Genomic DNA, 13939 nt, shown 5'->3' with positions numbered 1-13939 from the left:
AAATGAAGCTCATACAAAATTATTAAAAAAAACAAAACAAAACAACCAACAACACATAAGGTGCTTGTGATCATTGCTATAAACTTTGCTTATCTTCATCTTTCATTTTTTGTGTTGGTCTGGGATGTCTGCAGAGGTGCCACAGAACCTTAAATATGAGAACATGTTCTGGTAAGGTTTTCTTACTGTTTGTTTTCTCTAACATATCCCCAGGCATTTGCAATGACTAACCAAATTCTGGTGGAAAAGTCAGTTGTTGGCTGGAAGGAGATAGAGTATGAAGTTGTGAGAGATGCTGCTGATAACTGTATTGCTGTCTGCAATATGGAAAACATTGATGCTATGGGAGTCCACACAGGTAGGCTTGGGTGCACTGTAAATGCTCACCGTAAATGGCTCTTTTCACATTTCCATGTAGTGCCCTTCTGCCTGCCATAGTTGATGTAGTTGTGTGGTCAGCGGGGTGGGCTCTAGGAGTGCTTATTAGGCGTTGGGTACCTCTAGTTTGGGTATCAAGCAGATTTTGCTAGGCTGAACCTACTGTTATGATCCCATTTTCCACAAGATTACCAGTCTTCTCCAAAATCCAGTGCTGGGACTCCATCTGTCTATGGCTTTCATTGCACCCACAGTTTGAATGTCCGTTTAACTTTGTTGCTGGGAATAAGTTAGCAAAGAAAGTGACCTATGTGGCTAACATCTACTGCCACTGAAGTGCTTCTCTTTTTCCTTCTCTTGCTGACTTGTGATAAACAGGGGATTCTGTTGTAGTGGCTCCAAGCCAGACGCTCACTAATGAGGAATTTCAGATGCTGAGGGATCGTGCCATCAAGGTTGTCCGTCATTTGGGCATCGTGGGAGAGTGTAATATCCAGTTTGCTCTGCATCCAACTTCCCTGGACTACTACATCATTGAAGTTAATGCCAGGCTCTCGAGAAGTTCAGCTTTGGCATCCAAAGCCACAGGGTAAGATTATTAAAAAAAATAAAAATAAAGGGGGGGAGGGAGGGAGGAGAAGCACACAAAGAAAAAATTATGGCAAGGGACTTGGATCAGTGTATTATTTAAATGTGTAAATGACAGCTGCAAGGAAGAAGAGTTCCTACATCAGCTCTCCATGCAGTTAAGACAAAGAGGCACAGGCTTAATTTGCAGCAAGGAAGACTGAAAGTTGGCTGTTAGGGAGAACTGTGGGGCAGTGTGGGCAGTCGGGGGTGGAGTTCTGGATGGGACGTTTCTAAGAAAAGTTCCTCTCAGCATCTTCTAGGAAAGACCCTGGGAGAGCTGGTCCTGCTGTGAGATGGAGGAACGAGTTAGTGACCTCTCAAGGTCTGTTCCCACCTGCTGATGCTATTACTGCAGAAAATGGAAAAGCTCTTGGGGGCAGAGGGGAAAGCAAGGGAGCCTAATAGCTGTCCTTACGAAGCATCTCCACTATATCCGTATGTTGGCCACAAATTATCTCTGGGACCCAGAGGACATAGTTATTAATGAGCTGTCTGTCAGATTGACGCAAATGGTATTGCTAGCTGCCTTTGTTTTGTTGGCTAATCATAAACTAATCAAGATAAGGATGGTCAGAGCAGGCTGTTTAGAAATTGGCTTCTTAATTGCACTTTGCAGATGCTGTTGAGAGGTGCAAATTAATCTCTAATTTGCAGTTCTCAACAACTCTTGTGGTTGGTGAAGTGCCATAGCAGACTGGAGATGAGCCATGATAGTGGACACTGGGCATTTGATTGTTTTCTTTCGGATGACAGACGTGCAGCAAAACATACCTGTGTGTGTCTGGTCCCGCTGTGGCACATATTTTAAGTAGCGGCTTTGCAGATACACAGCCAGCCCCAGACCTAGGTAGGTAGCTCTACAGCGAGTTAYGGTAGGAAGCTGGACAAGGGCTGCTGTGCTTGAACACTGTAATCTTCCATGGCGTTGAGGAGGTGAAGTCACCTCACATCTGTTTAATTTGATCCACTCCTGGGATTCTCAAAAAACAAGAAGGGTCTTTTGAATAGTGGAAGTGCTGGAGCTGGTTGTGCTATGGAGGACTTGGTGTTGAGAGCTTGGTCTCTCTTTGGGTGTGACAGAAGCAGTGGGGGTTTCCTCAGAGCTATTGCACGTGGATTGTCCTGACTGGAAGCTGCCCAAGCAAGTCATGGTGAAGCTGGCTTTGATAGAAATATAGGAGTAGGGTCTGGAGAGAAACAACTGTCTGCCCAGGGGAAGGTACCAAAAGGCATGTTTGGATTTGGCTTGTGAGCCAGTACAATAYCTGGATTCAGATAGCTAAAGATTTCCTGCAGATGATGCCAGTGACTGGTGGTCTCAAATATCCTGTTTCAGTGAAGGAACGAAAGACTCTGGAAAAATTAAGGGGGAGGGAATGTGTATGGTATCCTAGTTAAGAAGGCTTTTGGCTGAGGACTGTTTCTTATGCCGTTGATGCAGCACCTCATACTACAGGGCTATAGTTGTTTTTGCAGTGTGTATTTTATAATAATCAGAGTGGCTCAGCTGTCAGTACTGGTCATGAAAAAGTATGTGGCATAAGAAGTAAATGTAGGGAATATTGTAGGTAACTTTTCAAGATGAGATTTTTCTTCTTATACTGGAATAAAGTAACTTGTCTGCCCGCTGATGAGGCCTTTCCAGCCAACTGGAAATTATGAAGAACAACATCCTTAGCACAATGAGAACAACAGACAGTTCTGCAGGTGACTCGCTGCATTTCCTCTGCTCCAGCCTGGCCAGTATCAGCTTCACAGACCAGTTGTCACTCTTCCTGCTGGTACCCTGGAGCTACATCCGATGCTATGTAGACTGCCTAAGTCCCCAAATAGCAAATTTCCCTCTTCTTCTGATGCCAGGATTCAAACAAAAAGTAACATTTAGGAGGCTTGGGGGAAACCCATAACTTTGCCTTTGAGGAAAAAGAGAAAAGAAAAGCGAAAAGACTGTTTTGGGTTTTTTTTTTGGTTTGTTTGTTTTTATGGGGGGGAGGGGTTGAAGGTTGTGTGGTTTGGGTTTTGTTTTTTTTTTTTTTTCCTTTTTTATTTTGTGTGCTAAATGAGATACCATGAACTCTGGTGCCATCTGTGCTGTTGCCAAGTTCTTGCCAGAGAGGTTGTATTRTTCTCACACTGGCCACTGAGCTGAGGTGGTTAACCTGGCTGCTTCCCAACTGATGAGGCTGCACACATGCATGTAATGGTCCACGCACACCAGTGACCTTCCCAGCCCTGGCCGGAGAATGTCCAGACACTGCTGCAGCCCTGAGGTATCGAGGATGTCTCGTGCAGGTATAAGGTGGAGTTGTTCTGTTCTGAAACAAGATATGCCATAGAAATGCCGCAAACCTGGTGCTACCACAAGAAGATACCCTGATCTTCCACTTTGGGTGGTTGTTCGGCCAYGGGGCCAGGCCAGGTCAGGTCACATGTGGATATAGCTGTGTGTGAGATACCTGGGTGTCTGAGCTGGAGTCATGTGGTTTGCTCTTCAAGAAGTCTGTCCTTTAGGTTATTAGGCAATTAGTCTGTCTAACTGTTTATACTGGTAGACTKTCTGTGGCTTCAACCAAGCAGGGACTGTGTCACCTTGCCATGTGCAAAGTATAGTCCAGCCCRTCAGGAGCTCAATGTTTAAAGAAAAACAACAACCCAACCACCCGTAGTTCTAATTTGACAYGTAAAGAAGCGAGGCAGGGCGGTTAAGAAGCCATATTGAGAGGAAGTCAGTGGCAAAGCCAGGAACCAAATCCAAATGTCCTGAACCTTAGGGACACAGCTTAAGCTTCTTGGGGCCACAGCTTAAGCTTAAGGCTTTTTTTTTTTTTTTTTTTAAACAACTGTTTCCTGCCTTTAGTCTCTGAATATGAAGGATACAATTTTCTTAGTAAGCCTCAGACTCGTTTCTCAGATGAGCTGTGCTTAACAATCTGTGTACCAGGAACAGTGAGCTGTTGCAATTCACTTCTGCAAGTAATTTCATTAAAGCAAATTCAGAGGATTACGAAGCTTCCTTGTCRTTTGCAGCACCAGCCACAATATTAAAGTGTTTCCCTCTCTACCATTCTCTACCTCYCCTCTCTGGCAGGTATCCGTTGGCATTCATTGCTGCCAAAATTGCCTTGGGGATCACCCTACCAGAAATCAAGAACGTGGTGACAGGAAAAACCTCTGCCTGCTTTGAGCCCAGCCTGGATTACGTTGTTACCAAGATACCCCGCTGGGATTTGGACCGTTTTCAGGGTACCTCCAACCAGATAGGAAGCTCCATGAAAAGTGTGGGAGAGGTGAGTGTGAAACCTCTCCGCTTCCTTTACCTTCCATCRCTGGAGAAAGTCATTTCTCTTTCTCCGACACCCACAGGATATCTAATTTCCTAGGCCTAAATAAGCCACACTGCTTGGGAAAACTGACTTTTGAAGATATTTATTCAGCTCAACTGAGTTTTGCCCAGCACTGTATTCAATGGGTATGAGTTAGGACTCTGTGATCTTGGACATTACGGTATGGATTCATAAATTGTTGTTGTTGTTATWTTTTTTTAAAGGAATAAAGAGTCCACTTCAGATTGCCTGAGGTTGACTTCATTCTTAACATGCACTAAAGGACTCCCAGATTTATTTTTTGTTTGGAGTTCTATAGCTGTGGTTAAATAGAGTATAGCTTTTAGAATTGTAGTTTAAGATTTCAGCGATGTTCATTTTCAGTAATTTTCAGTCCTTGTTAAAACCACGTGCCTAATTTCAGCGTACTTCTGCCCTTGAAAACAAAGCACAGCATGTAATCTTGCTCTAAAGTTGACTTACTGCTCTTAGATTGTGATTATGTCTCTTATATCTGGAACATGACAGTGTGACTTCTAAACCCTGATTTTTTTTTAAGGTGTCTGGGACATTAACAGCATTTTCAGACCAACTTTTAAGAGGAGCAAAATGGGTAAATTATCCATCTAATTAGTTAATTACATGTTATCAACCAACGCAAAATAATTGCGTATTTTGTTGGCTGCCTTTTTTTTTTTTTCCTAATGCATTTCAAGTAGCTATTCTATTAAATTATTTTGACACATGAGACCTTTCCAACATCAATTCTACCTTGTGCAGACAACAAGCCCTCGTCACAACTGGAAGGATTAATTAGAACTTTGTTTTCCTGTGGCAATTTTTACTTTTAATGGTGAAAAGGTTTTTCAGCGACTTGATGCTTACGCAGATTTTTTTTTTTTTTTTCCAGATTAACCCTCTCTGCTTAGAGGTTTTTACCACCTTCTGCAGAGCTGGGGTTCCCAAATACAGTTACCTAGTGCGCTATCAGCTGTAAATGCTTCCTGGCCATATGCATTTGCAGGAGGAGTTATTGAGTCCCTCCAGGGGTTGTATATCACAAAAGAGAACCGCATGAAACCACTGTGCTTCTTGGGATGGGACGCCAGTGCGGGGCTCCCTGTCCCCCTCCTTAGCTTGGAAGCCCCTTCCAGTTTCCAGATGCGGAAACAGCAACAGCTGGGTAGAGGGAAGCGGGAGATACAGGAAGAGTCAGTGCTTCAGCCGTCCTGCTCTGTGACTGCCGCGGGGTGAACTGCGGGGTGGTGGTGAAGCTGAGGCGTTGCAGCTTGCTCCTGGTGGAGGCAGTCAGCAAAAGGTTAACCTCTAGGACCTGCGAATAAGACAGGGTGTCTTTGAAGCAAAGAGCTTCTTGCAGCTGTATCTCTATTAGTATGGCACAGCAGTCTCCCTACGCCCAGACCTGAAATCAGATCGCAGCACCTACTGCATTTTTATTAATTGAATGGTCTGGTCTGGCCTGGTTTTTCCTGAGCTCTGTTGTGCTGGGCAGTGGAGCTGTGAGAAAAGAGAAAACAATGTTATTTTTTTCCCTGACACTTTTCAGTGCTGTGTTTGAGATTTTTGGCTGTTAGGGTTACGTTGCCCTGGGAAATAAAGATGTAGAAAATTGAAAAAGGTCTTTGTTACCTCACAAATTTTTACGCAGAAAGGCTTGTTTTCTTATTAGTTCTGGTGTCAAGTTTGAAGGAGGGAAGCTCCTGTGCTGCYTTACCAGAAAGGAGTAATGTTTAAGACAGTCTTCATAGGGGAGTGTCACCATTAAATGTAATTTAAAGGGAAAGGAACAGACTTCTGAACCTTAAAATTCCCACTGTGGGTTTCCATCTCTGACGGGCTGTTGAACAGAAATGTCTCTCTCTATTACTAYGTGCATGCTGTTGCATAATGCTTTCCTCTACTAAAGCACTTCAAAGCATTTTACAGAGGAGAGCAGCAACTTCCTTTATTTTACAGATAGGGAGACCAGAGCACAGAGTCACTTCTCTGAAATTCCCCATTGCTAATTATGGGCAGAGTCAGACCTACAGCTGGGACTCTCACGGCTCAGTCAGCTGCGCCTGCCGTAAAGCCAGCGTGGCTCTCTCAGGGAGGAGGTCTGAAGGCTGTGATCTTTCTGGATGCCAGTTTAGTCCGTCTTTATGGTTGAAATTTGCAGCCGTCTGTTATTCAGAGGCTAGCAGGGCAGCGGCTCACCGTGCCTAATGCGGAAGTGCTCTCCGTTGCAGGTCATGGCTATTGGCCGCACTTTTGAAGAGAGCTTCCAAAAGGCCTTGCGAATGTGCCACCCCTCCGTGGATGGCTTCACTGCGCGTCTGCCCATGAACAAAGCCTGGCCAGCCAACTTCGATCTCCAGAAGGAACTCTCGGAGCCGTCCAGCACTCGGATATACGCGATGGCCAAGGTAACAAAAGATACAAAGCCCTTGACTTATGCCCCTTGAATATTACAAGTTACATGCTTGGATCAGCCAAGGTGACAGAGCTAGAGTATTCTTTACCCCCTTGCTTTTCTCACTCATGCACACTGAGATCATCTTGTGTAGCACGATCCTTGCTGTTGAGGTACAGACGTTTTCTGTCGCTCATAATTTCCTCTGCAGAACACAGTAGCCGGGTGGATATACGTCTTTTACTTTTCTTGTTATCACCTGTATTTTCCTGACATCACCTGCACTTGTTGCATTCAGCAGCAGGTGTGGTCTATGCCTGTGTCTTGGCATCTCGGTCTGTAGCCGAATGCTAGTGGAAATCTGGATCTCTTTTCTTTTGCTTGCTCCTGTAATGTAATTGTTTGCTATTGTTCAGCCCTTATTTACCCTAGCATAAGCCACAGTCAAATTTGGCCGGTTTTGCAGATTTTTATTAGTTTTTGTGAAAGGAAGAAGGAAAAAAAAAAAAAGATCCTTTTGAGACATGAAACAGAGGAAGGTAAAGAATGGTAAGCTGCAATCCGAGAGAACTTTCTTTTTGCAATTGCTGTGTTGCCATGGCTTGAAACTTAAACCAAAAAAACAACCCCCCCCCCCATTTAAATTTAGCATCCCTGTTCTCTGAATCCCCTGCTGTCTGAAATAGGCTCTATGTCCCTTAGCATTCTTTCAGCCATCTCCTGTCACCTTAGGCAAATCACTTCATCTTTCAAGGCCTCCGGGTAAGGGTGGGTGTTACTGTGAGGGGAGCTGGGGTGTGAAATTTTTCTTCCCTCTGCTCCATGGTTACTGCCTGTGTGTATATCTCCTGGTAAACGTGGAGTTAGCTACTTCACAGAGTAGATGCAGTTTCACACCTTGGCTTTTCTGGAGCTAATTTGTCTGCCTGCCCATACCCTCTATGAAGAGGAGGGAACAGTTGTCTTTTATAGCCCATATGGGTTTTGTTCTTTAAGACTGCAAACCCTCCTGGAGGGAACTCCCACTTACTATGTTTTGTGCCTCTGTCTTTGTGTGGTGGAGTCTTTAAGCCCTCTATGCTCATGCGGATATACCTCACTTCWTCTTCCACATAAGCGTGGAGAGCTGAGGTTGTGTTGTATTTGTAAAAAGGTTTTCACATATCTGTCCCTCTTATAAATGATCTGAACGGAAAACACAAGATGCTTCGTAAATGTATGGCCTGTCCAGCTGTTGACTCTCGCTTATCAAGCAGGGGGATGTGTGTGTTTGTAAGTATAGAACACACTTCAGCAGCTGTGCCTGGTTATTATGGCTTTCTCCTGTATCTGAGAGGAGAAACCTTGCTCGTCTCCTCTCTTAGTGGCTCAGAGGGCTTCTCTAAAGGTTAATCTTAGCCCCATGTTAGCAGAGGGGGTCTGAGGAGATGAAGGTGAGTTTGGGCCCCATTTAACACTTTGGGTGTTCCCAGCTGTTGGCATTTTCACTGGAAGTTGTTGAAAAAAGGAAGATCAAGGTCTTAATCCCTCCCTAAAAAGAGCTGCCTGTGTCTGATGCTGTGCACTAATTCATCCCCATTAATAACCGAGGCAAGCCCTGCTGTTCGGGCTTTGGCAATATCAGTACGAGGTACCTCAGGCAGCTGGGGCGGCTTGCCTGGAAATCCCTATCCAGCTTGCTGACATTTAAAAACCAACAGCTAGTCCCCGTTAGCCCTGAGCTTTGTTTAAAACAAGATGAAGCTTCATTGCATGCCTTATTCCCCCCCTCCCACCCCAACCCCCATTACCCAGCTCTCAAGGCTTTTTGCTTTTTCTCTCTCTCCTTTTTCTGTTGGATGATGACAACAGTAAGGGTTCAGTTGAAAAGAGAGGTTGGCTCCCTTTCAGAGCTATTGCTGTTGTAACGGGACTCCCTGTTGTATGTAAAAGAAGGCAGTAGGAGAGAGGCTGAAATAAATAAGGCTAGTTCCTTGACGAAGAGTGACCCAAGCGCTGCCAGGAGATATGTTTGCCTAATGAACAGGGCTGTTCTGGTTATATCATGTCTCTTCTGGGTCCTTTGAGGGATTGTATACAGCCAGCCTCAGTAGACTTATGCTGTGGACTTGATCCTCTCTCTGTTTCACACAACGGCCTTGGTTTCCTTGTTGTCCCCATTGCAGACGTGTTAGTTTGCTCTTGAGCTCCTGTCTTCAATCAGCTAAATACTTCCTTTGGTGAGGAGCAGGGGCAGAAGGGAACAGGGTGCTGGCCCTAGAGGCAGCACTGCTCAGCCTGGAGACCAGGCCTGCGCCCGACACGCGGTGTGGAGGCAGTCCTGCAAACCCCTGGCCTCACAGCCTGGGGCCACAAGGTCTAACAGATGGACGGTCGCATGCAGGTGAGCAGGGCTCTGAAGTCACGCTGTCCTGCTGAAGGGTTTTGTCTTTTTGTGTGCCCCCACCCCCTGCCTGCCTTCCCTTCTTCCTTGCTTATTTATTTATTTATTTATTTAGGCCACAGACTTTCGTGTAGGTTTGAATGCAGAAAAGCAGTCTCAGAGTGATCTCCTGGGCCCCTGCTCAAAGCCTACAKGGATTTTCTGCCTGGAAGCCTGCTTTACACCTGTAGCCATGGTAGTTTGGGAGCAGCAGCTGTCTGCGAGGGTGTTCTTCTCTTCCAGTCTCCAGATTTCTGCCATAGGGGATGAAAACGATTCAGATTCTCTTCCCCACTTCCGATGAAGGGAGGGGTGGGCATTTGTCTTCTCCAGTTTTCATGAAATTCCCTAGGACTTTCAGACAAGTGTCCTAAGTAGACTCCGTGTATGTGGCCACGCTGCCTGCGTGTGTGTGAGAGAGACTGATGGCTGGAGATCCTAAAGATGTGTAAGTTTGTACATATTTTGTGAAGATACATGGCCAGAAGAAGGAGCTGCTCATGTCTCCACTCATGTTGCATGTGACCTCACCCTCCGAGCACTGAAGAACTGAGATGACAGAGCCCCTCTTATGAATTACCCTATGCCAGTATTATATCCAGGGGTAAGGAAAGCTTCAATTGAAATTCGCAGTGCAGACACAAATCTATAAAAACCCCAGCCTTTGTAGTGCCACTGCTCGTGGGACTGCTGTGACAGTCCCGAACTTCATGTTGCCTGCGTCTGGAGGGCTTGTAGGCCTGTGGGTCCTAGCTGAAGGTGCAGTCTGTAAATGACTGGTTCCCTCTAAAGGAGGGAGCGTTAGAGACTTGCACTGCTGTTTCCACTGTTTGTGAGGAGGCAGTCAGCAGCTTACTACCTCTCCGGGCAAGAGACTCATTGCGAGAGGGAGGCCCCAGCAAGCTGCCTGGAAATCCTTGGGAAAGGGTAGAAATTGCTTTGAGGTGCTGTCAGTGTTTGCAGCACCTGATGAGAGAGCTGCTGCACGTTCCTTATGTGGCTGGTGCCTTCTGGGAGCACAGCACTGAAGTGGCCTGGGTGTTTCTCTCAGCTGGCATAAAGTCTCCATATCACAGCGCTGAAGCATGTGGTGACAATACAACATTGCATCCGCAGCCTGGTAACTCGGAGGAATAATGCCAGTGTGCAGTGGGCCGAGCTCGTTCCTGGATTAACGCTGGCTTTCGACAGTGGCATTACGCTGGCTTTGTTCCAGGGAGGTTGCCCTGCAAGAAGACAGTTAAGCATGGTAACAAATTAATGAGCTTGATTACTTCAGCTCAGCAAAGATACCGTGCTGGTATTATCATTATGGTTGATTGTGGTTGTTTTATCAGGAGAGTTGTAACGATACAACCACTGGTGAGAACTGTTTAATTTCAGCATTGTGATAGAAGATGCAACTGCATCATGTTGGGGCACTTGCTGAGATTTTTTTAATACTGTAGTGTTCTGTACAATGTTGTCTTTTGATGAATAGCTCAGTGGAGTTCCTTCTTACCCCCTGACTGCAAATAGTTCTGATAAAAATTAAAAAAAAAAAACAACACAGCTTCAATAAGATAATACAGGGGAATTTGAATGGTGTTAACATTAAGTTTGAGATACAGGCAGAGAAACTAGAGTTATGCTGTAGCTGCAAAGTGTTGCCTGGGGCTGGACACTCCCTTCAGAGATATTTTAAGGCCACATGTTTTGATTCGGCCTTCTTTTAAAGGGTAAATCAAGATATYCATTCCAAAGCAAAGAGTTTCTCCAGAGTAGAGAATCTGGACCCTTCTGTTTAACCTTTRCAACTAGGAGGTTGACATTAAGACTGAGATTTAGGGTACCTTAGCAATAACGGAWGCAGATGGAGGAGTCAGCATAGCGGGCTGAACATGCCTGTCTGTATGTAGTTATGGTAGATACTCGCCTACCACCAGGCCTTGCTGACATCAGTTGAAGTTTGGCTGGCGGCTCTGTGAAAAGCAAATTCTCTGTCTTGCTCAAGCAGAAGCTAGCTTTCGTTAAAGAAGCATGTGCGGGAGTGAGCTGGAGACTGACTGGTCTCTCCATACGTTCTGCTGGAGGTACACAGTTTTGGTCTCTGTGGGAGACATGATCCTGGGGTAGATGAACCTTTGGTTTGTCCAGTATAGCCTACGCCAGTTCTTATGTCTTTATATTACACAGTTATGGCTACCTATTTGCAACTAGCTTTGTATTTTTGAAGCGTGTATTAAAGGATTTGGTTGGTGTTGTCTTCCTTTTGGCAGGCCTTGGATAACGACGTCCCTGTGGATGACATTCACAAACTCACAGCCATTGACAAGTGGTTCCTCTATAAGATGCGCAGTATTGTGAACATGGAGAAGATCTTGAAGGAAGTGAACAGGTAAGGAAAAAAAAAAAAAAAACAGCTTTGTCTTAGGACACAGCAGTCCTCCGGGAATGTTTCTGCTGGGAAAAACTGTGATAGACCCTGAGCACAGATATAGCAAGTGCCGAAGAGTTTACCTCAGTGCTCGGTGTACACAATGTTGTCTTCAACCCCGATCCATTCCCAGAGAGAGGAAATGTCTGAGAACACTCTTCTTGGGAAAAGCACTTCTTTGGCTGCTTAAGCATCTTGGCTGCTCAGAGAGATTATTGAAATGGCAGTTTATTTTGCAAAATTCTTGCTGTATCTTTGAGGCTAGGACTGGGAGCGTGGATGCCCTGCAGCTAGTAACAGCAGGCTGCGTTCACATACCTAGGACAGAGGTAGCCTTCAAGCACAGGACTTGTCCTGACTTATTACACCTGAGGGTCGAATATAGTGCATTTTTTGGCCTGGCTGATTCATTTTTAAGCTTTTCTGCCTTACTGTGATAATGCATCATGTGTTGCTTTTGTACTTCACTTTCAAACACCTATAATTCCAGACATATTTGAATATAAATCTTCTGCTTTCTTTAAGAAAAATGACCATATAAAACTAAGCAGAAAAGATAGCAGTAAATTAAAATGCTCGGCTGTATTTCAGTTCCAGCCTCTTGCTGACTTGAGCTTTCCCTTCATGGTTTACGAGGTTRGGAGAACCTCCTTGCTGAGTTATTGGCTGCTTGTTGGCTTACTTTTCCGCTTTGGTTACCCATTGCGTTAACTGCGTTTTACCACATGATGGCACTGGAAATGCACAGTACCCAGGCTATCATGAAGGTGCTAGTTAGTTCATCTGCTGTGATTTCTGTTTCTTTGACCAGCTGCACAGTTTTAATTGAGCAGTTCTTGGTCTCCCTTGCCCCTCCCCCCTCCCCCCCCCCCCAGAACAAGCTGGATCGGAAGCTAAACAAAAATAAATATAGGGGGAGATGTTGAAAAGGAGGAGTAGCTTGGTTATTTACAGAAATCTGTTTGGCTGCACAAATTTTTGCCCTCTTGGGTACCTTAAATATATATATATGTAGCTCCTGAGGATGAAAAAAATACCCAGAATCAGTTTGATTTCCTCACTGTTGGATGGCACATTCTGGAATGATACACCTGGGACCTCAAAGGTTGATCATATCCTCAACTGGTATAAATCTAGCTTCAATCCACTGAGGCTAATTGTGCTGAACTGTCYTGTATCACTGAGGTTGCTGTCCCCTTCTCCACTACAGGTAGCAAGCAGCAATACTATTAGCAATGTGACCAGTAACTAGTCCTATCCCACATTGTTTTTCATCCTTATAATGAGTAAGTAACAGGCTATATAGCCTGCCTGCTACAGGAAGCCCCTTCGCRGTGTCCAGCCTTGCATTTGTATCATGCAAGGGATGCAATACACAGGAGAGGTGAGTGGATTCATGCAATTCAACTAAGATTGCTGGTGGTGTAAATTAACGTAGTCCCATTSACTGATCAGTGCAGATTTCCACTCCGGTATCCTTGCTCAGACCTTCCCAAGGAGACTGTTTTAGCTCACAGCCTRGGAAGGTGGGAGTGTAACCCGCATTGGAAGGAGGGGATGGACTGTCCGGATGCATTATGTTGAAGGCGTGTTGGCACAAAAACAAAGAGCTGGGGGAAAGCACTTCTGACCTGAGCTAAGAGACTAGTCCGGTGAGCCACATCAGGAAACGCATCTCCACAATACCCAAGGGAAAGCTAATTGAGTGATGCAAATGAGACTTGGCACGTGTGCTCTTCCTGCAGCCAGCTGTTTCCAGTCCCCAGCATGCCTGGCATGAGTTTTACCTGTGCTGTGGGATTATTTCAATTGAAAAGAATGGGCTGTGACACAGTCATTGCATTAAATCTTTTTGTTGTTGAAATACAGTCACTGTAACCAAAAGCATTTGCCCTGTTCCCAGGTACTGCTGTTGGCTACAAGCTCGCTTTCAAATAGTTCAAACCCATCCCTTTCTTTTTGTCTCCTGATGGGATTTGGGGATCTTTGCAGCAAGGTTTGGGATGCAGTTAGAGTTGCAGCTCTGCCAAGAGTTCTTGATTTGGGCCCTGTGGATCTGTTGCAGAACCTGGTAGCAAGGTGATGGTTTCTGCCATGAGGAAGTTCAGAGACAGAGCAAGTGGCTACAACAGGCTGACGGGGAGGGAGGGATCAGAGGCACGGGGAGACCTTTGTGAGCATTCCCACACCACCTGCTGCCTTGCCAGACCTACCTGGAGAGACTTAGTCGAGCACGAGGCCTCTCAGATTTATGCAAAGGAGCTGTTTCCATGTTTGAAAGGTTGCTTGGATAAAGTTATGGGGAGAAACCTTTATAACCTATAAATATTTGTCCCTTCCCGTTGGTGTATGGGCGA

General features: G+C 45.3%; 1 protein-coding gene across 1 annotated transcript in view; it reads left to right on the top strand.

Annotated features, from left to right (window-relative positions):
* Positions 1-13939, top strand: part of CPS1 (carbamoyl-phosphate synthase 1) — a 97720-nt gene that overhangs the window by 40403 nt on the left and 43378 nt on the right. Inside the window, exons 17-21 of the mRNA XM_026088842.1 lie at positions 214-358; positions 757-967; positions 4097-4295; positions 6581-6757; positions 11425-11543. Of these exons, the coding sequence (XP_025944627.1) occupies positions 214-358; positions 757-967; positions 4097-4295; positions 6581-6757; positions 11425-11543 (851 nt within the window). The remainder of the gene's footprint in view (positions 1-213; positions 359-756; positions 968-4096; positions 4296-6580; positions 6758-11424; positions 11544-13939) is intronic.

This window comes from Apteryx rowi, unplaced genomic scaffold, assembly GCF_003343035.1.
Source record: "Apteryx rowi isolate R43461 unplaced genomic scaffold, aptRow1 scaffold_12, whole genome shotgun sequence".
Classification (NCBI taxonomy): Eukaryota; Metazoa; Chordata; class Aves; order Apterygiformes; family Apterygidae; genus Apteryx; species Apteryx rowi.
The sequence above is the reverse complement of the archived record's forward strand: the minus strand, read 5'-3'. Positions and strand labels throughout refer to the sequence as shown.